Here is a 25435-nt window from a genome sequence, read left to right on the forward strand (position 1 = left end):
TCTGGCTTCAGAATATTTTTTTTCTTGTTTTCCTCCTCCAAAAACTAGGTGCGTTTTATGGTCTGGTGCGTTTTATAGAGCGAAAAATACTTGCAACTACAATTACATTTCTAGGAATTAGTGTTGTAGTTCCTGAATGCATCTTATTAGCGGAATATAAAACTAAAAGCAGTGTTTGCCAGGGGATAAATGCTGCACCCAAGGCCCTAAGCAAAACGTGGCAACACCAGGCCTCCTCATTTTGCCTGTGAGGTCATTTTTCTGGAGCCATACCCACCTGCCCCACATGTGACATCAGGGAGAGATGTGACTGCAAAAAGCAGAATTAAACTCGCTGTACATCAACTGATGCACAGGGAGTTCATTCCTGCATTGTGCAGTATCTCTCCCCACCCGGCAGACAATCTTTTCAAAGTTGGGTGGGGCTACTCACCCATCAATCACCTGGCATCAGATAATGAACCAATGGGTGTCCACTTGTCAAAGTTGCCCCCCCCCGAGCAGAGGGAGATAAAGATCTAGCTCACCAAGGCAGATCAAAAATTTCCCACACCTGACTTTTTTTTCTTTTTAACCTTTGATCAGGAGTTGGAACTAACCTGTGATGGGCCCAATTATGTCTACTGAATTAACACTTGTGGTATAGGTAAAGGTAAAGGACCCTGGACGGTTAAGCCCAGTCAAAGGCGACTATGCGGTGCGGCACTCATCTCACTTTCAGGCCGAGGGAGCCGGTGTTTGTCCACAGACAGCTTTCCAGGTCGTGTGGCCAGCAGGACTAAGCTGCTTCTGGTGCACGGAGAACCGTGACAAGTGCCAGAGTGCACGGAAACACCGTTTACCTTCCTGCCACAGCAGTACCTATTTATCTACTTGCACTGGTGTGCTTTCAAAGTGCTAGACTGGCAAGAGCAGGAACAGAGCAATGGGAGCCCACTCCGTTGCAGGGATTCGAACCGCCGACCTTCCAATTGAGAAGCCCAAGAGGCTTCGTGGTTTAGACCACAGCACCACCCGCATCCCTGGTATCCCCTGTAGTAGCATGCAGTTGCTACAATTTTTTATAGGCTACTGCAATAAAATCAACATAGGTTTGTGATTGAATCCCAACACTCAACTGCAAAACATGGCCGCTTCCTGTTGAATATGAACGCCATAGGTGCCAGTCCACTTATCAAGCAATTTCTGTTCTCATTTATAAGCTGTCACAACACACAAACGTGTACAACGGGACCACAACCTGAGGATGCTCCAATGAAATAAAATCTTAAAACAACATTTCAATAAAGGACTTTAGAAAGGTACTCTTTTTTTTTACCTGCTATCTCATCCGTAATTCCAAATTCATCTTTTACAGAAGAATATTCCACCTCAGCCTGGTCACTGCTATTCATAGAGCTAAACCTTGACTGGCTAGGAGTTTCCTCAGCGACATCTGTGGGTTGCAAAAACGCCGTGTGAACATCCTGAATGTGAGCTTTAAGATCTTCGTAGGATGGCGCTCGAAAATCACAGCCATCACACTGCAGCACCTCCATAGTCCTTACTGGTAAGTTTTACATCAGGAAAGCCTGGAGAAAGAAGAAGTGGAAGAAGCAAATTGTCAGAGACATCTTTTGTCCATAAATAAGAAGCATACAGTTTACTGATTTGTTTTATTTTATTTTTTAAAGTTTCAGTAACAGAGCTTTAGTTATGAGCAAATATAAGGAAATGATACCCCCAAAAGATGCATTTTTTACAAAAATGAACGAACAAAAACTAGCAGGAGATTATTTCCGGAATCTCAGAAGTGCTTCTAGAAACAATCAGGTATGACTCAGATCTACTTTGTGCCTAGGGCTTGCCCAGTTGGCTTTTTCCCACCCACTTGATTCAACTCTTACCTGCTGCTAACATCTCTAACAATGAACAAGGAAGCATGTGGTGGAGAGTCATAAACAATAAAATGCAGTGCAACTGTAGTTAGGGGGCAAAGGAGTTTTCTGACACTGCCCTAAAAGCTGAACACTTATTTACTTATTGCGTTTTAATCCCACACTTGCACCATTAAACTCAAGTCGCATATATGGTGTGCCTCATCCAGTACCTCCTTCTTTTAATCATTCTCAATAAGGATTAAAAGAAGGTTAGAGTCTAAGAGGACATGACTAGCCTAAGTAAGGCGAGTTGGGATCACCCAACACCGTAGCCTAGATATCTGTATTGGTGCCAAATACTTTTTTAACTAGTGATCTCCCATTTTTTACTTTTACTACTACAGGCCTGTGGCCTAGCTTGCCTGTCACGCCAAGCCAAACTTTGGTTATAGCACAAACACAAAAGGCTGCCAGGAGATTGTGTCAATTTGGTTGGTTTTCTTTCTGCACAATGCTGAGCTAAGCAATGGCTTGGCTTAGCACGCCGTCCAAACCTCTCTCCAGATTAATTAGGACTCGTAACCAGAGTTTGCCCTTGGTGGTTGTTCATGATTTCAGGAGTAGACTTTGGTTTTTCAAATTTGTTCTTTCACAGTTCAGTTGTACTGATTCTTTAAAAATCTCATTATTATTATTATTATTATTATTATTATTATTATTATTAATTTATTTTACTGAGTTTGAGAGAATATAGCACCTAGTCCTTCTTCCGGGAAGTAAAATGAGTATCTCCACAGCATGAAAGGAAATAATTATTTTTTTTCCAGTGTCTGCATTTCACTATATGAAGCAGTAGACCAGCACTACTCAGAGGTAAGGATGTCACTTCAGTAGATGACCTGTTAAATCTATTGTTTCTATAATTTGTGGGGGAGCTACCAAACAGGTTGAAAATGAGCAGCTTCCTAAATTGTAGATAAAAGGTAGGCTTTTTTTAAAAAGAAAAGAATTTAAGAGGTAATTTCACCCCAGAATGGCATGTACCTAGCAGCAACTATTATCTTAATCAATGGATGGCTTTTTTGACAGTCTCCTCACATACTCCTACAGGTCACATTCAGGCGAGGAGCTCCAGAAGCCCAAGAGATCTAACAGCAGCCAAAAAATGCCCTGATGGAAATTCCATTCTCTTATGGCAGGGCGATATAAAGTTACTTCTGCAGAACATTCAAATCCGCTTTGGACACAAGAGAGCACAAAAGGCACATCTCCCCTGGCAGGGCTTTCGAACGCTGTGATGTGTTGGGCGCAACCCACCCCCCTTCTCCTTCCTTGAGCCGAAAGAATGAAGGTTGGTCGTTTCTCAGCTTCACAAAGTTAGCGGCGACGGAGATCCTCAACCTTTTATGTGCAAGCCCTGGACCCAAGACGGTTGTGGAAGAGGTTTGCTATCTGCTCTGGATCAAATTACAGCCCGGAGCAGCAGGGAGGCCCCACCCCACAAAGTCTCCCTCCTTCAGCACAGTCCAATAGACCTGAAAACAATTCCACCCCTCCTTTCTCTCTCCATGGTGCAAGCAGACAACTCTTGAATTCTGAATGCTCCAAAGGAAGGAGAAGATGGAAAGTCGCAGTAGACAAAAGCGGGGTGGGATTCACCCCCCAGTTTCCACTGCCCATGCTCCTGACCTTCTCCTCCCCACTCACCCCAGCCACCCAGTAAGAGCCCTTTCAGCCTGAGCCAAGCAAGCCACAGTTCTGCTGAATGTGTGTTTATCACACTTCCAAGAGATATGAGCTTCTGCGTCACTGAAGCTTTAAGACTCACTAAGCTGCCCTAGTCCTCTGAGCTTTAGGAGAGAGGGAGAGAGCGAATGTGTGTGTTTGTGTGCAGCCATTTTAGCTCAGACAAGTCATGTACTCAGAGAGAGAGAGAGATAGGCTCACAGCTTCTAGTCAGCCTGCAACATGGCTCCACACATCTCAGCCTCTTCTCCAGCGTGCAAGATCCTTCCTCCACACCAACCAACTACCCTCCTTCCTCCCTCTCTTTCCACAAGATGCTTTTGTTTTTGATTTTTGGGAGGGGACCAGCCTCTTCAGAGACGAGGAAGGACTTCTCTTCTTTTGGACTACACAGAGATGCCTGAAGACCACCGTGGCTTGTCATAGACACCAGCCTCTCTCCCTGACACAGCCATGGGCAACAACAACAACAAAGATCTCCAAGGACTCCTTTTGTCCTCCACACACACAAAAACGCACACACAAAATAATTTTAAAAACCCACATCCCAGCAACGACGACAGGAAGGAAAAAGGGTTTTGGCCAAATTGTCCCACAGGCTTGAATGAAGGCGCAGAAGGGCGACCTTTTCCTGAGAGCGAGAGAAACAAATAAGGAAGGATGGAAAGAAAAGAGAGAGGGAGAGGACAGGGATGGAGAGGAAGAAAAAGGAGGGGAAGAGGCGGAGGGAGGGGAGAGCCCTTCAGAAAGCCTCGGCCTCTTGGGAGCCGTTCTCCTATGCACAGAAGACATACCATCTGACACGGGCTGCCAGATTCCAAAGTCTAATGACCTTTGTTAATCACCAGCCAAGCTGTCTGCCTCAGCAAGCCTTGCCAATAGGCACACCCTTCAACACAAAGGCTGGAGCTATTCCTTTTGGAGAGAGGTTCTCTGAAAGCTCCATTGTGCAGGAGAGGGGGAAACGGAGGGGAAAGAGAAAGGGCGGGGGCCAGCGGTTGGGATCTCTTCCTTTAAATACGGTTGAGGAACAACAGGGACAAAAGTGGCCTTCCTCTGCTGTTCCTCCTCAGCTTGGAAAGTTCTCTGATGGGGCTTAGGAAACAACAGAAGGTGGAGGAATTTAAACATCTCCCTCCACAAGGTAAAAACTCGGGTCTTTTGCATACTCTCCCAACATTTCTCTGATGAAAATAGGGATGTGCTATTCCATCATCATAATTGTTTTCTTATTTATTCCCCACCCACCTGACTTGGTTGCACCAGCCATCGTATTATTATTTTTTTGACAAAGTAATAATAATAAATAAGTAAGAATAAAAATGTGCACCTCCCCACCGAAACCATTCCATTGCAACTATCCAACCTCCCAAAATAGCCACCATATATAAAAACATAATAAAACAGTAAGCAGTAAAAACAGAAACAAAAAATCCTTCCCAAAAAAACAGCCTTCAGATGTCGAGTGGTTGTATAGTTCCTTATCTCCTTGACTCGGGGACTGCATTAACTCCATAACCTCCAACATTTTTCTGATGAAAACAGGGACATCCTAAGAAAAAGTGGGACATTCCAGGATCAAATCAGAAACCGGGATGGCTTCTGTGAATCCAGGACTTGCACTGAGCAAGGAAAACAAGAGAGCTTTTTCATCCGTCAGCTCCTTGACGTTACCTTTCAAGGCCTGCCCATTCATAGACCAAATATCCTACTGATTTCTAGCAGAGCAGATTTTTACAAGCTGATCACCTAGTGCCAAGGGGAGATATGCTTGGGAAACAGACCCCGGGGAAAATGAATGGAAGGTGCACAACAGCGCATGGGGGATCTTGAAAGCTGTGCTCTCTCACCACTCCCATTCATCTCAATGGTGCTTGTGCAGGACAAGTTCCTCAAGGACTCAGCCCACTGATGCTTTTTGCTTTGTTAAAAATGGGTTCAAACTTTAACAAAGAAAAAGAATTACAAAGGTGAGTAAACTCATGGAAACTGCGGCAACAATTGTTGTCAGGTCCATAGGAGTGACTTTCAGTTTCATATATTCACCCAAACCAGAAGAATCTAAGAATGAAATATTTTATTATTTGACGATTTCTCATCATGGCTCAAACATTTCAAGAGTGGGAGAAATCCCCCCCAAGACCTAACATGGTTTAAGCGATCAAGGAAATCCAACATACGATGTGTGTATTTCTTTGTCTATGGGAGATAAAGAGCAGAGGGACCCATCTGTCAGCCGAAGAATGGAGCTCATTTTCACTGCAGATGTTAATACGCTGTCAAGATGCACATGAAAGAGAGATATATGGAAACAATATCGGCATGTTTGTCCATAATGACAAAGGCAGCAGTTGCAACATTTTCATGGGGGCCATAGCCTGGACTATTCATACTCTGCAGAACAAAAAAACCCAAACCCTCTAACAAGGTTACCCAATTTTTGACTTGCAATCAGAACAAAATAATGCAAATATAACTAAACTTCATGGAAGAGTTTGTTTTCTAAAAGTTATTCTAAAATCTCAGGTTTGCAACCATTTACCACAGAGAAAATATTCTGGGAGAATATTTGGTGTAAGTGCAAGGGATACAAAAGCTACCACTTACTTCCAGAGCCTGAGTTTAAGGCACTGAAACCTCCATAACCAAAAGCCAGACACATCACATACCCTATTCTGAGCTTACAATCCAGTTTTGTCGCAGCCTAAATCAAGAGAACCACAAAACTACTTCCAACTACTGGGGAGACGGGGGCGATGGGAAGAGTTAAACTTGTTTTTATTGAACAGAAGCCCTTCCTATGCCAAATGGCAAGCTTTCTTTTAAAAAACACACACAAAGCAGTTTCAAAAGCAGGTTGTGGTATAGCATTGGGTTGAGGGGTTCAAAGTGTGTCTGGGGAAAACTAAATTCCAATAGCCGAGCACAACCACAAAGGTAATTCTTTGCATCCTAGTCTTTTTTTTAAAAAAAAAGTAGATTGTGCATGCTAGCTAGCTACCTAGCTAGTGTGTGTGTGTGTGTGTGTGTGTGTGTGTGTACACACACACACACACACACACACAGAGAGAGAGAGAGAGAGAGAGAGAGAGAGAGACCCCTGAAGTCTTTCAAGCTTCAAAGCACATCTCCTTATTAATTTAAAACAGTCCATATGCACACATGATTGCCCACACAGGTTACAAGGCTTCAGGTTCTTTATGGTGGAATAATCACTTCTTTAAAAATATTTTTTTAAAAAAAAAAAAGATCAAAAGAGCGCCTTGGACATTTCCAGAAGACTCAGGTCTCCAAATACATCGCAAAATCAACAGAAGAAGGTCAGAGTGGCGTCAGGGGGACAAATGTGATGCAGCGCGGGGATTGTGATCTCAATCAACCTAATACATACTTGAGAAAAACAACCTAACAGAATATCAGCTAAATCATACATGACAGATGGCCATCCAGCCTCCAAGGAAGGAGAGTCCGTCACCTTTCATGGAAGTCTTTCCCACCACCAAACAGCTCTTACTGTCAGAAATTTCTTCCTGACGTTTAGTCGGAATCTCCTTCCTTGTCACTTGAATCTATTGGGTTCGGGTCCTAGCTTCCAGAGCAGGAGGAAACAAGCTTGCTCCATCTGCCATGTGACAGTCCTTGAGATATTTGAAGATGGCTATCATACTTCCTTCTCGGTCTCCTCTTTACCAGGCTCAACATACCCAACTCCCTCAACTCTTCTTCATAGGGCTTGGTTTCCAGATGCTTTATCATCTTGGTCTCTCGTCTGCACGCACCAACTTGTCAATATCCTTCTTAAACTGTGGTGCCCAGAAATGGACACATCATTCCAGGTGTGGTTTAACCAAGGAAGAATAGAGCAGGACTATTACTTCCCTTAATCAAGACACTATGCTTATGTTGATGAAGCCTGTTAACATGACTCATGTTAAGCTAGTGGTCTACTAAAACCCCTAGGTCCTTTTCTAAATATAGAACCTTACATTTGTCCTACTGAAATTATTTTTATTAGTTTTGGCCCAATTCTCCAATCTGTTTAGGTCATCTTAGATCCTGATTCTGTCTTCTACGGCAGGCACGTCCAACAGGTATATCGCGATCTACCGGTAGATCACTGGATGTCTGTGGTTGATCACTGGCTCCCCTCAAAGAAGCTCAACTTTGACCTGAACCCCACAAAAGGGGTTAGATCACTGCCAGTTTTTAACTCTGTGGGTAGATCTCAGTCTCTTGGGAGTTGGTCACCCCTGTTCTACGGAATTGGCTACTCCTCCCAGTTTGGTGTCATCTGCAAATTTCTTCATCCAAGTCTTGTATAAAGATATTGAACAACAACAGGCCCAGGACAGAACCCTGCAGTACCCCACTTACCACTTTTTTCCAGGATGGCGAGGAACTGTTAGTGAGCACTCTTCGGGTTCAGTAAGTCAACCAGCTACAAATCCGCCTAACGGTTACCTCGTCCAGCCCACATTTTACCAGTTTCTCCACAAGAGTATCATGAGGGGCTTTGTGAAAAGCATTACTGAAATCCAGATATACTATGTCCACAACATTCCCCCGATCCACCCAGCTTGTAGCTCTATCAAAAAAAAAAGAAAAAAAGAAATGGGATTCATCTGGCATGACTGGGTCTTAGTAATCACAGCATCCTTTTCCAAGTGCTCACAGGCCAACTATTTAATTATCTGTTCTAGGACCTTTCCTGGTACAGAAGGCCTTAGCATTGGTCTAATCTGCTGTCTGTGCTGGAAAGAAGTTCGTCTACCAGAAATAAACCTTGAAACAGCAACGTGATTCAAGAGCCAACTAATTATAGACCCTACAAAACTTTCAAGAGATAGAATCGCAAGTACCAATAGCAACACCATAGGGCATGAATTTTTTTTTCCTGCCACAGAAATATTAGTTCAGAACCAAAGAATTCAAGAAACACCAGTATTCGAAACCGAAGAACCTTCTGCTCCTATTGTAAGTGGAGTGTTTTACTTAACCAGCTTCTGTGTCTCTAGGACAACTTTGCTGGAGTTTAAAATACCACTCCATTATTTTTAAAAACTGTCAAAATTTGTATCACTCATGTTAGGTCTAGCACAGATATAACAGTAGCTTGAAAGCCACCATTTGCCAATCAGAAGCCTGGCATGGAACACATGCTCTCTCCTTCTTCCTTATCTAGCCAACATTGTCACCCGGCACATACACCAACGTGACCAAGCTGTCTTACACTGATGCTCTGCAAACCTATGTCCAACCAAAAGCTTCAAATTCTGGTTCACAAAGGAGCAATGGTTAGCACCGATCATAAAGACAGGTGTGCATGCAATTCTAAACCAGCTAAGGCCAAGGAATGGGTTGCTTCAAATCTGTGGGTTTGCAGCAAAAGCGGCATTTGCAATTCCACTGAGTCTCCAGTGTAAATCTCATCGCATTTTTATAGCAGCAGTACTTCTTCTTCTTCCTTCCCTTTTGGCTCTTCTTAATCTGCTCAGGGTACACTTTCGGAAAGCGAGAAGATATTTAAGAGGAGATGGAACTTATTCTGACTCCCAGCATATTTACTACAAGAGGGATGGAAAATGGCCCTTTGTAGTATTGCTGAGGCGAGATGGAGGAAGCTGGTGGCAGGATGTGGCTAGTGGAGATAGAAAAGCGGCAAGAGTTGGTGTGGTGACCCGAGAGCCTGAGAGAAGGCTTAGTGTGCCTGGGCCATCTGCCTCAGATAGTTCTGATGTGGTGATGGACCAGCAGCAAGGGAGGAAGTAGACAGATGCTGAGCCTGTTAAAAGCAGCTTACGAACACAGAAGAAAATACCAAGCTACAATTTGTGGCTTCACAGGACTGGGCTGAAGTTTCCAAATATATAAACAGGTTCTTACATTTTGCTACAACAAAAAAGAAGAAGAAGATAGGCAGTAGATATATTTGCATACATCACACCCCAGTGACTTCTCTGGCGATACCAGATGCAAACTTAGCAATCGCCACATTAATACACTCTTAATTTGACTCTGTGAAGCCAAGTGATGTATTCAAGCAGGGAGGTCACTGCAATGTTAAGAAGAGATTTTGTGCAACTGGTCAGCTTGCAAAACCCGTCAGCCTTTAAAAGGAAATTCTAAACCGTGCTATCAGAGAACAAGATTTTTTTTTTATCGGGGGTAGTCAACAGAGGGAAGACCTTGGATTCTTAGAAAAGATCGGGATGTCTTCCCCCTGAAATCCCAAAATCCAAGCACACACAAAATGGCAAATAAGACATGCCTGTCAAAAGAATTGTTCCCAGCTGCAACCTTGCTGCAAACTTTATATAACGCAACATAAGCAATCACTGAAAGTTTGTACAATGCCAGAACATGAAGTTTATTCATGTAGCATGGTGTAGAAATGGAGATCTACTCACTAGGGCTGGATGATAATCTGGTTTTCAACACTGTGGTACATCACCAGCTAAACATACACTGATGCATCACAATGTCTGAAATGACGGTGGGGCTATGCAGAGGCTATGGCTGGCTTCACGGTTTTTCCCACATTGTGGTTTTTCCATAGCGCACACACAATGATTTGCGATACATTGCCAGGTCAAAAATTATGAAACCGGTATCATGCCATAGACTTCAAACCGGTTTTGGGTGATATATTGCCCAGCCCTAGCAGTAGTATTGTTGCTGCCCTAGACTCCTTCATAAGGAAAGATGGGATGTAAACTAAATGAATAAATAAATACGCTCCATATTTTTCTGTGTATAAGACGCCCCCATGTATAAGACGAGCCCTATTTTTTTGAGCCCAAAATCAAGAAATAAATTTATTTATATATTTAACTGCAACATTCCATGTATAAGACGACCCCCAATTTTAAACTTTAAAAATTTGGGGGGAAATATAGTCTTATACCCAGAAAAATACAGTACATGCATGGAAAAAAATAAGATGATTATTGTCAAAGCATTTCATAATCATCGTCTCCATCTGAATTTCAGACATTTTGCAAGCTATTAGAATTAGGATCAGTTTATCTGTTTGACTAACTACGGCAACTGTCAGATTTGCTATGTGAACGTCGACAACAATAGTTACATACTGTGTTAAAGAACGCAATCTGTTCTCAGCAACTTATTACTGTAAAAAGAAAAAAGAAAGGAGCCGGCTAATATTCTTGGCAATTTGCCACACATCAAGTACAAAGTATGAGATAATGCTACCCAAATGCACATGGCAGAATATGCGCAGCCCCCAGTGCCCATTGGGAAAGTCTAGCTTGCTGAATCAGGAGCAGGAAGTAGCATGAGATGTGAGAGAGAGACGGGGTTTCAGACCCAGTTCTATGACTTAACCAATCCTGTGGGTCCTCAACTCAGGAATGCCATCAAATCTCAATCCGTTTGCCATTTGTGGAACCCTTGCTGCAAACTGGATGTGCAAGCTCTCAACCTCATCTATTTACACAGCTGTTTATGGCAATTCTTTTGTATTAATGCCAAGCGAACAGGTGGAAATCATGCTTTATTGTAAGCCGTATCCTATGATGTTATGGCTGGTGCAAACATTTCCTTTATCACTTTTACATCTAGGCAGTTTGATGGTCAACTGCACCTTTAAACGCATTCTTCCACGAGAACTGCACATTGTAAACATTCGTGTTTTGAAAACCAATTACAGTGGTACCTCAGGTTACATACACTTCAGGTTACAGACTCCGCTAACCCAGAAATAGTGCTTCAGGTTAAGAACTTTGCTTCAGGATGAGAACAGAAATTGTGCTCCGGCGGCGCGGCGGTGGCAGGAGGCCCCATTAGCTAAAGTGGTGCTTCAGGTTAAGAACAGTTTCAGGTTAAGTACGGACCTCCGGAACGAATTAAGTACTTAACCTGAGGTACCACCATATCATCTAATTTATTCTGATTACTATTCCAAATTATATTTGCTATATCTCTATCTCTATCTCTACATACACACAGACACACGGGCCCCTCTGGCCTATATGACAAGCAGACAAGTTTCTTATGCTGTGTTGTATTTGCTCTTGAAAAAAGCATTATTTGGGCAAATAAGTAGAAAGGCTGGCACGCACACACACTGCCCTGTCTCTGAAATCAATTGAAACAAACCAGCAAGCCAGCATCAGAAAATTCAAACCCCAAAAGAAAGCCCATGTATATACAGTGAGCTTCTCTATTCTGCATGTCTGAATGACGGGGGGTGAATAGCAAACATGGAAAGCTGAAAGTCAGACCACTCTAACACTGACTGTGGCTCTCTCCCAGCCCTTACTTGGAGTTGCCAAGAACTGAACTTGTGGCCTTTGACATCCAAAGATGATGCTCTATCACTGAGCTATGGCCCTTCCTCCATAATTCAGAGGACTTGTGCAACTGTCTACCCAAAATGACATTTAGGGAGGATGGAAGGTGGGATACTGCTTCCTCTCTGCTGTTTTTCGGACCACTTCTTTTTATGGGTCGGCAGCACCCATATGTGCAGCTCCCACTTGGTGTCCTCCTGGTGGCGCAGCAATAAAACTGCTAGCACATTTGCAAAGATAAACAGGGTCTGGTATGGTTTCAAATTGGATGGGGGAACCGCATGTTGAGATGGAGGGCTGGACTAGACTACTCTTGGGGCATCTTCCAATTCTTCAATTCTGTGATTCTTTGGAACATGTTTACTTGACTGATCTGCATCATTCATACGAATGGCATTTTACTAATGAGCTATCAAGAAAGTAGGTCCCTGCCCCAAGTCGATCGAGATCTGCATTGCTACATGGTCTACAAAGGATGGGGAAGGTGACAAGGAGACAAAGTGAGGTCTCTTCCAATTGCACACGCTTAGCCTAGATCTGGGGTCAGCAACGTTTTTCAGTCGTGGGCCAGTCCACCGTCCCTCAGACCATGTGGTGGGCTGAACTATTTTTTTTTTTTGGGGGGGGGGGATGAACGGATTCCTATGCCCCACAAATAACCCAGAGATGCATTTTAAATAAAAGGACACATTCTACTCATGTAAAAACACCAGGCAGACCCCACAAATAACCCAGACATGCATTTTAAATACAGTGGTACCTCGGGTTACAGACGCTTCAGGTTAAAGACTCCGCTAACCCAGAAATAGTACCTCGGGTTAAGAACTTTGCTTCAGGATGAGAACAGAAATCGTGTGGCGACAGCGGGAGGCCCCATTAGCTAAAGTGGTAACTCAGATTAAGAACAGTTTCAGGTTAAGAACGGACCTCCAGAACGAATTAAGTTTTTAACCCGAGGTACCACGGTAAAAATACACATTATACTCATGTAAAAACACGCTGATTCCTGGACCATCCGTGGGCCAGACTGAGAAGGCGATTGGGCCACATCCAGCCCAAGGACCTTAGGTTGCCTACCCCTGGCCTAGATCAGCGAGAGAGAAACATTTTCAAAGAAAACTCGGTGCATGTGTTTAAAGATAGTTACACTTCTTGCGGTTTGGTGTTGGTGAGAAACACAATGCTGTACAATGACTAAAACTGCCTGCTACGGTTCTTCGCATCACTCCTTTGAAATAGTCATTAAGAAACTTAGCTGTGAACAGGAAATTCAGAGATCAAAGCCCAGTAGACGGACACAGATAAGCCACTCTCTCAGGCCTCAGTACCCCAGTCCCACCCAGCAGATTTAATATATCTCAATATGAATTACTAAAATTGGAATTATTTTAGACACACGCTTATTTGTAGTCTGGAGGTGCTCCTGCATCCAGCTTTGTCAGATGAGGGTCAAGTAGTCTCAGTAGCTGGGAGTTCCTATGGATCATCAGCTATGGCCATTCCTGCATCACAATGGCCTTTCTATACTTCTGCATAGTCTGGTACCCTCCCGTTTCAGTAACTGTAACGCACTCTACAAACCTAGACAGCATCTTAAAAAGCAGAGACATCACGTTGCCAACAAAGGTCCGTATAGTTAAAGCTATGGTTTTCCCAGTAGTGATGTATGGAAGTGAGAGCTGGACCATAGAGAAGGCTGATCACCGAAGAATTGATGCTTTTGAATTATGGTGCTGGAGGAGACTCTTGAGAGTCCCATGGACTGCAAGAAGATCAAACCTATCCATTCTGAAGGAAATCAGCCCGGAGTGCTCACTGGAAGGACAGATCGTGAAGCTGAGGCTCCAATACTTTGGCCACCTCATGAGAAGAGAAGACTCCCTGGAAAAGACCCTGATGTTGGGAAAGATGGAGGGCACAAGGAGAAGGGGACGACAGAGGATGAGATGGTTGGATGGTGTTCTCGAAGCTACCAGCATAAGTTTGACCAAACTGCGGGAGGCATTGGAAGACAGGAGTGCCTGGAGTGCTCTGGTCCATGGGGTCACGAAGAGTCGGACATGACTAAACAACTAAACAACAAACAATGCACTTTACACTGGGATGCCCTTGACAGTCTAAAAACTGCAGCTAGTGCAGAAGGCCACTTCAGTGTGTGGTCATATAACCTGTAGCAGAAAGTTTGGTGGGGCAGAGCTACCTTCCCAACACCAGCATTGCAGCTACTTACTTGGGTCAATATGGGGCAGGAAGGTGGGTGGCTGTTCTGGTAAAAAGCAGCAGGGCCAGTGTGGTGGGACTGGCTTTGCCCCCATCCCATGCACTAGTTAAGGTAAAGGGACCCCTGACCATTAGGTCCAGTCGTGACCGACTCTGGGGTTGCGGCGCTCATCTCGCTTTATTGGCCAAGGGAGCCGGCGTACAGCTTCCGGGTCATGTGGCCAGCATGACTAAGCCGCTTCTGGAGAACCAGAGCAGCGCACGGAAATGCTGTTTACCTTCCCACCAGAGTGGTACCTATTTATCTACTTGAACTTCGACGTGCTTTCAAACTGCTAGGTTGGCAGGAGCAGGGACCGCGCAACAGGAGCTCACCCTGTCGCGGGGATTCGAACCGCCGACCTTCTATTGGCAAGTCCTAAGCTCTGTGGTTTAACCCACAGAGCCACACTACTGCTGCATAAAACAGCTACCTTGCAGAATCTGCACTGGCTGCTTATATGGGACCAGTTCAAGGTGCCAACTTTAAAATATAAAGCCCTTAATGATTTGGGACCTAGGTGTCTCATAAGAGCGCCTCTCCCCATATCAACGACCAGGGCCTTGAGATTTGGGGTAGAAGTGGGGAAGGCTGTTTCTGATTCCACTGATGTGTGTAGCTCATCACATGGGGAGCCAAAGCAGGGCCTTCTCTGTAGTGGTACCTCACCTGTGGAACTCTGTCCTCTTAAAGGCGTGGGTGGATTCAACAGTTTTGGGAGGCCATGTTTAGATTATTTTCTGCCCTAGTCGCTTTCTGCATTGGTTTCGTTGCTGTCTGACTGTGTTCTATTCATTTTCTTGACATTGTCTTGCTTCTTATATGTGCACTACTCTGGAATAACTTGTAACAGAAAGTGGTGTGCAGAAGTCTTATATAAATAAACCTCTATATAAATAGACCTCTACAATGCTGCATATTGTATTCCGTGTCCCCAGTCATGGCCAGTGCCAGGGGGACAGGAAATCCCTCCCATCCCCCAGAACTACTTGCTTTCTGTTTTCATAGCTAAGTTTCTTCACAGCAAAAGTACTGTAAGCTTCTACAGAGAAGTATATTTGTTCAACGGTGGGAAATCATCTCTTCAAATAAAGGTAAAGGTACCCCTGCCCGTACGGGCCAGTCTTGACAGACTCTAGGGTTGTGCGCCCATCTCACTCAAGAGGCCGGGGGCCAGCGCTGTCCGCAGACACTTCCGGGTCACGTGGCCAGCGTGACGAAGCTGCTCTGGCGAGCCGGCACCAGCGCAGCACACGGAAACGCCGTTTACCTTCCCGCTGGTAAGCGGTCCCTATTTATCTACTTGCACCCGGGGGTGCTTTCGAACTGCTAGGTTGGCAGGCGCTGGGACCGAACGATGGGAGCGCACCCCGCCGCGGGGATTCAAACCGCCGACCATGCGATCGGCAAGTCCTAGGCGCTGAGGTTTTACCCACAGCGCCGTCCCACTCTTCGAATACATATCCTTAAAAATAATTCAGGCAATGAAAAGTTAAGCCTTGGAGGGTAGGGACCCAACATAATTGATTTTTAACATGTTACTGTATTGAGGACAAGTAAAAAGTATAAAATGTGCTGGTCATAAAACACTCAAGACACACCAAGCTCACTTGTCCATCACATCAGTGAATTGCCATCACCAAGATAGGAGATACACACAAAAAAGTCCCTTTGACCATAACCTGATAACCTTATGTTGGTGACATTATTATAATTGTTATGAAACATAAAAATGAGAAAAGAATTAAATGAAACCACTCTTAGTGCATGCTGCTTTCCATAAACGAAGCTGCAATAAATTATATGTGCTTAGCTAAGAGTAAGTACTATCGAACTCAATGGAACCTACTTCTGAGTAGGTATACATAGGATTGCATATTTTAAATATAATCCAAAGAGCTGACCTAACTATATCTTGGCATCTCTTTCCCAAATCAGAAATGGCATCCCTGCAGTCTATCATAGACCCCAGTGGATGACCAGGATACTCTCAGTCGAAGACCATCATATCCATAATGTACATATTGTAATACAAACTTTAAAGGGGAGAGTTTGTTTCCATTTGACAGAAGGTGGGTAGGGGGATACATATTGTCAGGGGTTCAGGAGCAGAGGCAAGGGCAAGGGAGGAAACAGAGAGCGAGGGGGAGGAGGCAGAAGAAAAGATGAGTGATGACGACGACCCGAGATCTCCGAGTCTTTCCAGTGAATCAGAAGATTCACAGAAAGGAGCACCAGTGGCCAGGGCAAGGGGGGAGCCTAGGGGGACACCCCAGGAAGATAGAGCCAGAGGGGACTCAGAGGGGAGCAGTTGGAAATCGGGACCAGCGTCACCGCCAGAGAGCAGGGAAGAGGAAGGGCGCCAGGGATCAAGCGCTGGCAGCTCACAACAGGGGGGAGGGCACGAGTCAGGAGTGGCCACACCTCCATCGGGGAGCGAAGAAACGGTCAGACGGAAGGTGGAAGGTTGGGCGCGCGCGACAAGTTCAAATGCACAGGAAGGTGGCGCAGTAGGCAGCCCGGAAAGGGAGCCAGGTCCTAAAGCCCGCCGAAAGGAGGGAGAAGAGTCAGGGGGGTCAGCGTCAGCGTCAGAGGAATCCCGGAAGGAAGAGACCCCGGGGGGCAGAGGGACCCAGAGAAGAACAGTCAGGCGGAAAAGGTGGAGCAAGGCTAGGATATTAAGTTGGTGTACAAGGGGCGGAGACTCAGATGGAGCTTCGCCGATCTAACCATTAGACGTAGGGTTGCACGCAGCAGCTTGAGAATGGAAACTGTAACTCAATAAAGACTTTTATTTAATGATCGCTGGCTAGCGTGATCCTCTGTGAGCTAGGATCTGGAAGCAACTCTGACACATATCATCTGGGAAGTTAAGTACCCCAGCCCAGTACTTAAAACTGCAGTCCTATGCACCCATACCTGATAACAAACCCTGTTAAACATAGTAGAATTTGCTTCTGGGAATTTAAAAACTCGTATGCTGCATGTGTGCAATCCAACTCATGCTCAACTGAGAGTAAGATCCACTGAAGGCTTATTTCTGATTACTGTAAGTGTCCTTAGGACTGACCCAAAACGAAGGTATTATGAGAGGTAGAAATCATGACTACGCGAATGAAGTCTGAAGAAACCACTATATGTCAGCAGTTTCTAACTGTTCTGAAACAAGCTTTCCATTGGCCACATCCAATGCAGAATAGATGTCACCCAGATTTAGACAACTTCTATTTTTAAAATTGTAGCATTGATAAAACTGGTTGGCAACAGTGGCTGAAATACCCTGAAAAACACTCCTCAACCCGTTCTTTAAAGCCAGGCTTTAAAATACGTTGATTATTTTGGGAATGGTCCCTAGTTCAGATGTATTTTTGGTCTGGCAACTTAAGATGTTTTATTCCGTCCTTTCCCTCCAGCCTTTGGTACTATCTTTAAAATACTCTTGCACAAACATGATCGGATCCTGTATACAGAAAGAATATGCAGCCAGGAGGAGGGAGGACAAAGGAAGGCCTAGTGCTTGCATTCTGCAATTTGGGAAACCCAGTCAAGAGCAGCAGAAATGCTTCTCAAATCAAATTACTCTGCTCTCTCTTCATATATAGACTTGCAAACAACTGCTTGCCTGTGCCGAGTTTCCAGGCAGAGTGCTTGTTGTTTGTCAAATAGTTTGGAATTCGCTTGTTTGTTTGAAACAAATGCTCGGGCCTGAGATTCTAGAGTTGTAATGTTTGTCACAGACACTTCACGACGCCATATGAGAAAGGACTGGGACTACCTGCCTCTACAGGTAACCTTATGGCTTCAAGACTAACCAGGAAGTTGAGGTTGAATAACAATAATAGATCTATTGGGAGCTGGATTCCATGCCCAAGAAGGTAGATTGAAATCGGCTGCACTGGAAGGAATACAGACTTTTATCTGATTGAGCTGTATGACTTAATTAGATTTCTTTTCAACTCGATACAACCATCCTAGACTTCTACGCTCAGCAGTAATTAGGTTTTTGCATTAAAGGCTCTTGGAAGTACCACGTCGCTTGGACGAGAAAGAGGAGTCTAGCCCAGCTAATATTTCTTTAAATATAGCTATGGTTATACTTACAAGCCCATTTATGATGCGCAAGTGTGACATGCAATACACGCAACCCAGGCTTCTAGAGAATATTGTGCTTGCAGAGTACAGTAATATATTCAAATATCGCAATCAGGTATGGCTTTCTCCCCTAAAGTTTTGACAAAGGGCAGAAGCAGTCTAAATATATCCGACTTAAGGATCTGCCAGTGACATCTACTTTCTTGTAGGAGATAACCATTTGCCTTTAGGCAGTGGCGCTACACTCATTTCCCCAGAATTTAGTTCAAGATGGCCTTTGAATGTTGTTCCTACGTGAACATTCACCACCGTATAAAGGTAAAGGGACCCCTGACCGTTAGGTCCAGTCGTGGCCGACTCTGGGGTTGTGGCGCTCATCTTGCTTTATTAGCCAAGGGAGCCGGCGTACAGCTTCCGGGTCATGTGGCCAGCATAACTAAGCCGCTTCTGGCAAACCAGAGCAGCGCACGGAAACGCCATTTACCTTCCCGCCGGAGCGGTACCTATTTATCTACTTGCACTTTGACGTGCTTTCAAACTGCTAGGTTGGCAGGAGCAGGGACCGAGCAACAGGAGCTCACCCCGTCGCGGGGATTCGAACCGCCGACCTTCTGATCAGCAAGTCCTAGGTTCTGTGGTTTAGCCCACAGTGCCACCCACGTCCCATTCCCCACCGTATAATGACACATAAATAACCTTTGTGACTGAATGAGCCATTGTAGCTATAGAGTCTCACCTGGCTCTCCCTGTGCTCTGAAACATCTACATGAAGCCACCGGGTTGAGGTCATTGGGTGATCTGGGCTGGGATGACATCAGTTTGCACAACAGCTTCCATGGATGCCAATTTGTTTCTGGTGCCAGGTTTCACTGCCACCTATATAGATTGGCCCAATAACTCTGCTCTTATTCTGAGATCCTTTTCTATTCTCCCAGGATACACAAGACAGAGCCTTTTTGGTTGTGTTGCCCAGAATGTAGAAAACAAACCCCCCTCCCTAGCCTGGTATTACCTGTGTTTAAGTGTGCTTTGAAAATTCTTTAAGTGGGGTATTTTTAAAAGTTGGGATTTGCTGCAAAACATAGCAAATAAAAATACGTATGAAACTTAAAAGTGCATGTTCAGACTTTGGGTCACTCTACAATGGAAAACAGTTCCCCCACCAACATTCTGTCTGTCACCATGAAGGCTAGAAACATATTTTCCCCCAAATGACTAAAATAATAAAAATCTGAGAAGTAGCAACAGGATGTGCAAAAATACCTTGAGACCTATATGTGGTATATCATATGCCGAATGTTGCTCAATACTTAAGCGGGGAGGGAATCTCTAGATGGTGCCATGTTGCCCCTGTCGCTGAACACTTCCAGTTTTTCCCCCCAGCCCACTCCCAGTTATTAATAAGCTCAGCCATACTGAGATACCATCAAGCAATTGAAGTAGCTATATCCTCAATTATCCAGTCATCCTTCTGCGGTTTATTATCCTAAAGGAAAATTCTGTGTCAACAACCAAGCCAGGACAAAACTGGAAAAGCATCTCCAATAGTTTCAGCAGTTGCCATCAGTGCCAACTTTTAAATACCTGCTGAATTTTTTTTTTCCTGCCAGGCCTATACAGGCCATTAAGTATACAACAGAGATAGCTGATCTCTGATTTTTTAAATAAATAAATGGCTTTCCATTGTTTGGCTTTATTTATGACTGTTGTAAACGGCTCTGACATTTTTAATGAAAAGCTGTATGCAAATACTGTTATTAATGAATCAGTAAATGGTGCATAAACCCTAGAGGTCCACATTTCACATTTTCCCTGTCAATAGCCTGTTACCCCAAAATCTGATCTACACTGCAGGGTAATGATTATTTAGACCAGGCACGTCCAACTTCCAAGAGCCAAAATTGTTGAGCTTTTTTGGGGGAGGGAGCCAGGATTGGCCAGGATCAACCAAGGAAACCCCGAGATCAACCAGTCGATTGTGATCAATCAGCTGGACATACCTGATTTAGACCATACATAGGCAGCCCCTGGCCTTTGGTAGTCTTTGACCAAGAGCCAAAGGCCCCTGCCGCCACTTAATTCTGAGTATTCCAAATTATGGTGTTGGTGTGTGATACGTATGTGGAATGAAGATGTTGGCAATGCCCACTGACGTGCAACCCTAACCACGAGTCAAAATTGAGCAAAGACACACACACACACAAAAAGGTTACCCCCAACTCATATGTGGATGTATTTTACAGCACTTTAAAGCACTATACAAATGCCAAATATTATTAGCTCATGCACACTGCTTAACCAAAGTTAACCTTGGGATATTTTTTTTAAAGGATGGGAGTATCAGAATGACAGATCAATTGAGGAGGACTATTCAATCTCCTCTGTAATGATGGTCGTCTGTGTGAATGGACAACAAGTGAAGGATGAAATGGATATTAAGGAAGAGATGATGTGGCTACAGGAGGAAAATATGGACATACTGTATTATTTCCGTGTATAACACGCCCCCGTGCATAAGATGCCCCCTATTTTGGGGGACTCCAAATTAGGAAAATGGGGGGAGAGTACAGTGGTACCTCTGGTTAAGAATTTAATTTGTTCTGGAGGTCCGTTCTTAACCTGAAACTGTTCTTAACCTGAGGTACCACTTTAGCTAATGGGGCCTCCCGCTGCGCGATTTCTGTTCTCATCCTGAAGCAAAGTTTTTAACCCGAGGTACTATTTCTGGGTTAGCAGAGTCTGTAACCTGCAGCATCTGTAACCTGAAGCATCTGTAACCTGAGGTACCACTGTAGTTGAGCTTTTTTGGGGGAGGATTGCCCATAGTTGTTTAGCGTTTGGGGGGGGGCGTTGCCAAAAATCGCTCACCCACCTGACCTACACTGCCACTCACGTGCGCGTCCCAAAAATCAAACTTGCGCCGGCCCCCTCGCTGGCAGAAGCTGCCAATAACCCGCCAAATTGCCGCAGCAACAGCAAATCAACACCAGCCCTTGCCACAGCCACCAATAGCATGCCCAATAGCTGCTGACAATCTCCAGGTCGCGGCAACAACCAATCAATCCCACTTCCCCCTAATGCACGTCCATGTATAAGACGACCCCCCCCCCTTTTTGACATAATTTTCAAAGAAAAAAGCCTCGTCTTATACATAGAAAAGTACGGTATGTTTGCAACAGGAGCAGGAAACCTGATTTTTTAAAAGAAATTGTACTAAATTAAGTAATTTGGTATAATTTGTAAAAAAAAATTGGAAAACTAATAGAAATAATTTGAAAAATAGCTTAAAGCTTTGACCAAAATGGCATCACATAGGAGGGCGGGAGGAAAGAACTGTCATATTCTGGCTTCATTTTTAAGATTATAGCTGTTGTTGTTTACAACGGTGTACAACTTCTCTCTGGCACGCAGGAGAATAGGAATAAGCTCACTTTCGCCTGATCTATTTGGAATGTGGAATGCTACTGCAGGCAGCCTTGGCTAATTACAGTCCGTGTTAAATAGTTAAGATAAATGCAATTCTAAAGTGGTAATCCTATGCAAACTTTCGTCTGAAGCGGGTCCCGGAGAACTCAGTGGCAGTAAGCGTACACAGGATCAGGCTTCAAACGAGTCTAGGCCTAAAGTGTAAAAAAGGGATGTGCTTGTTTGAGCCGTTTGATTTAATTAGGTTTTTTTATCATTTAAAGTCGTACTGCGCTATGTATTTTTCATAGCCCGTCAACTGCTCAGTAATAAGGGTGGTATACAAATGTTAACAAATAAACACAATATTCCCTAATAATAATGTTTGTTGCCTTCATGTATTAAACCCAAACCTGCTGGGGAGCCAAATTACTTTATTACAACCGAAACTGAAGCCTTTAGCAAAGGGGTGGGGGGAAGTAAATATGCAGTTGGATACCTTGTGCTTGAAAATTTCCAATCCACAGCTGTGCTTAATAGCAAATTAGAATAGCAGATGCTAATAAATTTCCAAACAGCTCATTAATTATTGTAGCCACCTTGGGCCATCACCAGATCCACAATTTGGCCATATGTTTTGCGGGGGGTGCGGGCTTTACACAGCGCAAACAGAAGAAGAAATCAAAGGAAAGGAAATCTAAGAGAATATGGTCTTTTCAGCGCACCGCGTGGATGATAATATAACAGCGTGGAGGTTGGGATGAACCGCTTGTGTATACAAACTGGTGGGAGATGGAAAGACACTTGCGAATGAGCAAGTCAGCTGAGGAACAGAGTTTTCCATTTTCCTTTTGAAATAAGGAATGCACACAGGGATGACTCTAGAATGTATTTTTGGAATGTTTATATACATATATACAACACACACAGGCACATAACGTTTCGCGATCAGTTACCCTGAGAGAGGGAAATGTCAGAAGAAACCATCTGAAGACCAAATACAGAAAGAGAATGTGTATGATAAATTGCATTAATCAGTCGTTTCAAGCAGCCCAGGAAGCAAGCCCATGGAAGAAAAAGTGGTGCTACATCAAAAACACAAACGAAAACCATTCAAAGAGTTGCTTTTATGGAACAGACACATCTGACCGTTAAAAAGTCAACTGCTGGGACAATACTTTTTGCACAATGAAAAGATGCTTCCTGCACTTCTTGGAACTGTTTGGCTTCCACTGAACACATGGGGTAGCGTGTTTTCCCTTACAATGACCTCGTGAAGTGGGTTAGACTGGGGTCTTCACCTGGTGGGTCATGGTGCGATCAGGTGGGTCATGGTGCACACCAGAAGCAAAACCACCATGCAAATATATGGTAAAAGGTTAAGAAATGGGTCCCCAAATGCATGCTGGGGTTAAAAGTGGGTCGTGGGTCTGAAAAGGTCGAATATACTTGGGTTAGACATTGACAGTGATTACTCAGTAGAGCTGGGTGATATCTGGTTTTCAACATCGTGATATATCACCAGTTAAACATAACGATATACTGATATATCACAGTGTCTGAAATAAGGATGGAGCCATGTAGAGCCATTGGCCGGGCTTCACGGTTTTTCCCGCATCATGATTTTTGCCAGCGTCTGCTCTTGTGATTCGCTGCTCCCTGCGGGAGACAGCTGAGCTGACAGAGTTAACAGAGGTGGCAGAAATCGAGAGAAGCATTGGCTGGCTTCACAGTTTTCCCCAATTGTGATTTTTGCATAGCACGCATGCATGAAGACACATCATGATTCGCACTATACTACCAGGTCAAAAATTATGAAACCAATGTCAGAATATGGACTTCAGACCAGTTTTGGACGATACAACAATATATTGCCCAGCCCTGTTACTCAGTGAGCTTCCAGACAAAGAGACAAGCCTGAATATTGGCTTGCTTCTACAGCAGCAGGACTTGTGGTTGTGTGTGCAGTTCTCTCTTGCACTTACTAGATATAGTGTTTCCTGAACAATAATCATTAAAGGGGGGGGGGTGAAGATGACTGTGACCAAGGCATACTAAGCCAATAGGGAAGGTTCAGGGAATACCTTGGTGAAAAGAGCTAGGAATGTGTCAAAAGGGTATCTTCTGACCGCACCTGTCAAATCTGAGGTTCGGCAATGCCAAAGAGCAGCAGGTTATTCCATCATCAACTATGGAAATCTGGTCAGTTATATGATGTTGGTTCTCTTAATTTTCATATGGCTGGGGTGGGAGGAAAACTGCAATTGCCATAACTGTGGCTGATGAAACTTCCTTAAGCAATGAAGGATCTCAGCTGTCAAAATCATTAGTTACCTACTTTGTCCAGCCATAACCAAGATATAATTCTCTTCTCGCTGTGCCCATGTTAACACCCATGTGTTGCCAGTGGGAAAGTCAGTATCCCTTTCTCTCATAATCACATTCTAACCCCCTCCATACTCTGCCTCCCCCCAAACTTGGTGTAGAATGCTGTCTCACATACACACAAATTGTGTTCCAAGATTAATTCACCCTGACGTTCCTCTTGCCAACATATTTTTCATTTGTAGTTGCATCTCCTACACTTTAGACGCTGAGTGCTTGGGGGGACGGGGATTCACCTCGTCTATGCGTATAATTGCTACAACCCATTCTGACACCTCTTGGGATAATGCAGAGCATCAATTAAAACTACTTATATCTCCGATGCTTCATCCTGTTGAAGGCATTTGTTCCTTTGAGATGTTTCCACACTGAGATTTTTGCTGATGGCAGGAAATCAGTCAGAAGCCCATCTCTGGTGAGTTTGATTATACTGAACCTGGAAGCAAACTTTACACGAGACCCTACGGCAGCCTTCGTCAACCTGGTGCCCTCCAGATGTTTTGAGCTACAACTCCCACCAGTCACATCCAGAAAACATCTGGAGGGTTGGTGAAGGCTGCCCTAGAGAACTCTTGTCAGCCAGTCAGCAAAACCCATGGCCAGAGCTGATGCAAGCTGGAGTCCAGAAATATCTAGAATGGATCATTAATCAGAGTTTATAGCAAGCCAGATTCTGACAACCCAAGGTTGTGTGTTCTCTATACTATAATTAAAGTTCTGTGGCCAGGTATTCCAAAAGAAGATGTTGTTTCGGCATGCCGTATACGTTAAGCAAATGAAGCAGATTTACATAATTGGGTTATTTTTGCCAATTTTTACTATTTTGGGTAATTAATTGGGGAGGGGCAAAAAGGAACCAGAGCCCCACTCTCAGCACCTAGAAATCTGCAACCTCTTTAGCTTCAGAGATTCCAGCAGGCATCGCACACAATGTTTTCAAGCATATCTTTGCAGTAATTAAAAACTTGCTGGGGGAAAATATGAAACCTGAGATTCTCAGGGATCTGGATGCATCTGAACCATTGCAGATGCACTGCTCTGCTTGTATCACTCCTTTTCCATAAATATGCGGTTGCTTCTTTGAAAGAGGATATTGATTGAGGACCCGAATCTGGTCACAAACTGGCTTCATTTCCTTGAATACCGTAACTCCATAAGTGCTAACATAGAAAAGGCCGGCAGCAAAACTGCCCAACAATTATTATTATTATTATTATTATTATTATTATTATTATTATTTATATACTGCTGTCTATCTGAAGATCTCAGGGCAGTTCACGAGATTAAACATCAATTACTCACTGGCAGTCTTCATATACATGAACTGATAAAAGTCAGTGCTTTCCACTTTGCAGTCAGAATGGATAGATACAGGA

At 44.1% G+C, this 25435-nt stretch overlaps 1 protein-coding gene across 7 annotated transcripts in view; it reads right to left on the bottom strand.

Moving 5' to 3' along the window:
• Nucleotides 1-25435, bottom strand: part of ZNF462 (zinc finger protein 462) — a 150064-nt gene that overhangs the window by 80372 nt on the left and 44257 nt on the right. For all 7 annotated transcript variants that reach the window (XM_080986653.1, XM_080986652.1, XM_080986650.1 and 4 more), the window contains one exon: nucleotides 1319-1571. In XM_080986653.1, the coding sequence (XP_080842779.1) occupies nucleotides 1319-1538 (220 nt within the window). In that variant the 5' untranslated portion in view covers nucleotides 1539-1571. The remainder of the gene's footprint in view (nucleotides 1-1318; nucleotides 1572-25435) is intronic.

The sequence above is a fragment of the Podarcis pityusensis genome, assembly GCF_964106645.2.
Source record: "Podarcis pityusensis genome assembly, chromosome: 17".
NCBI classification, from domain to species: domain Eukaryota; kingdom Metazoa; phylum Chordata; class Lepidosauria; order Squamata; family Lacertidae; genus Podarcis; species Podarcis pityusensis.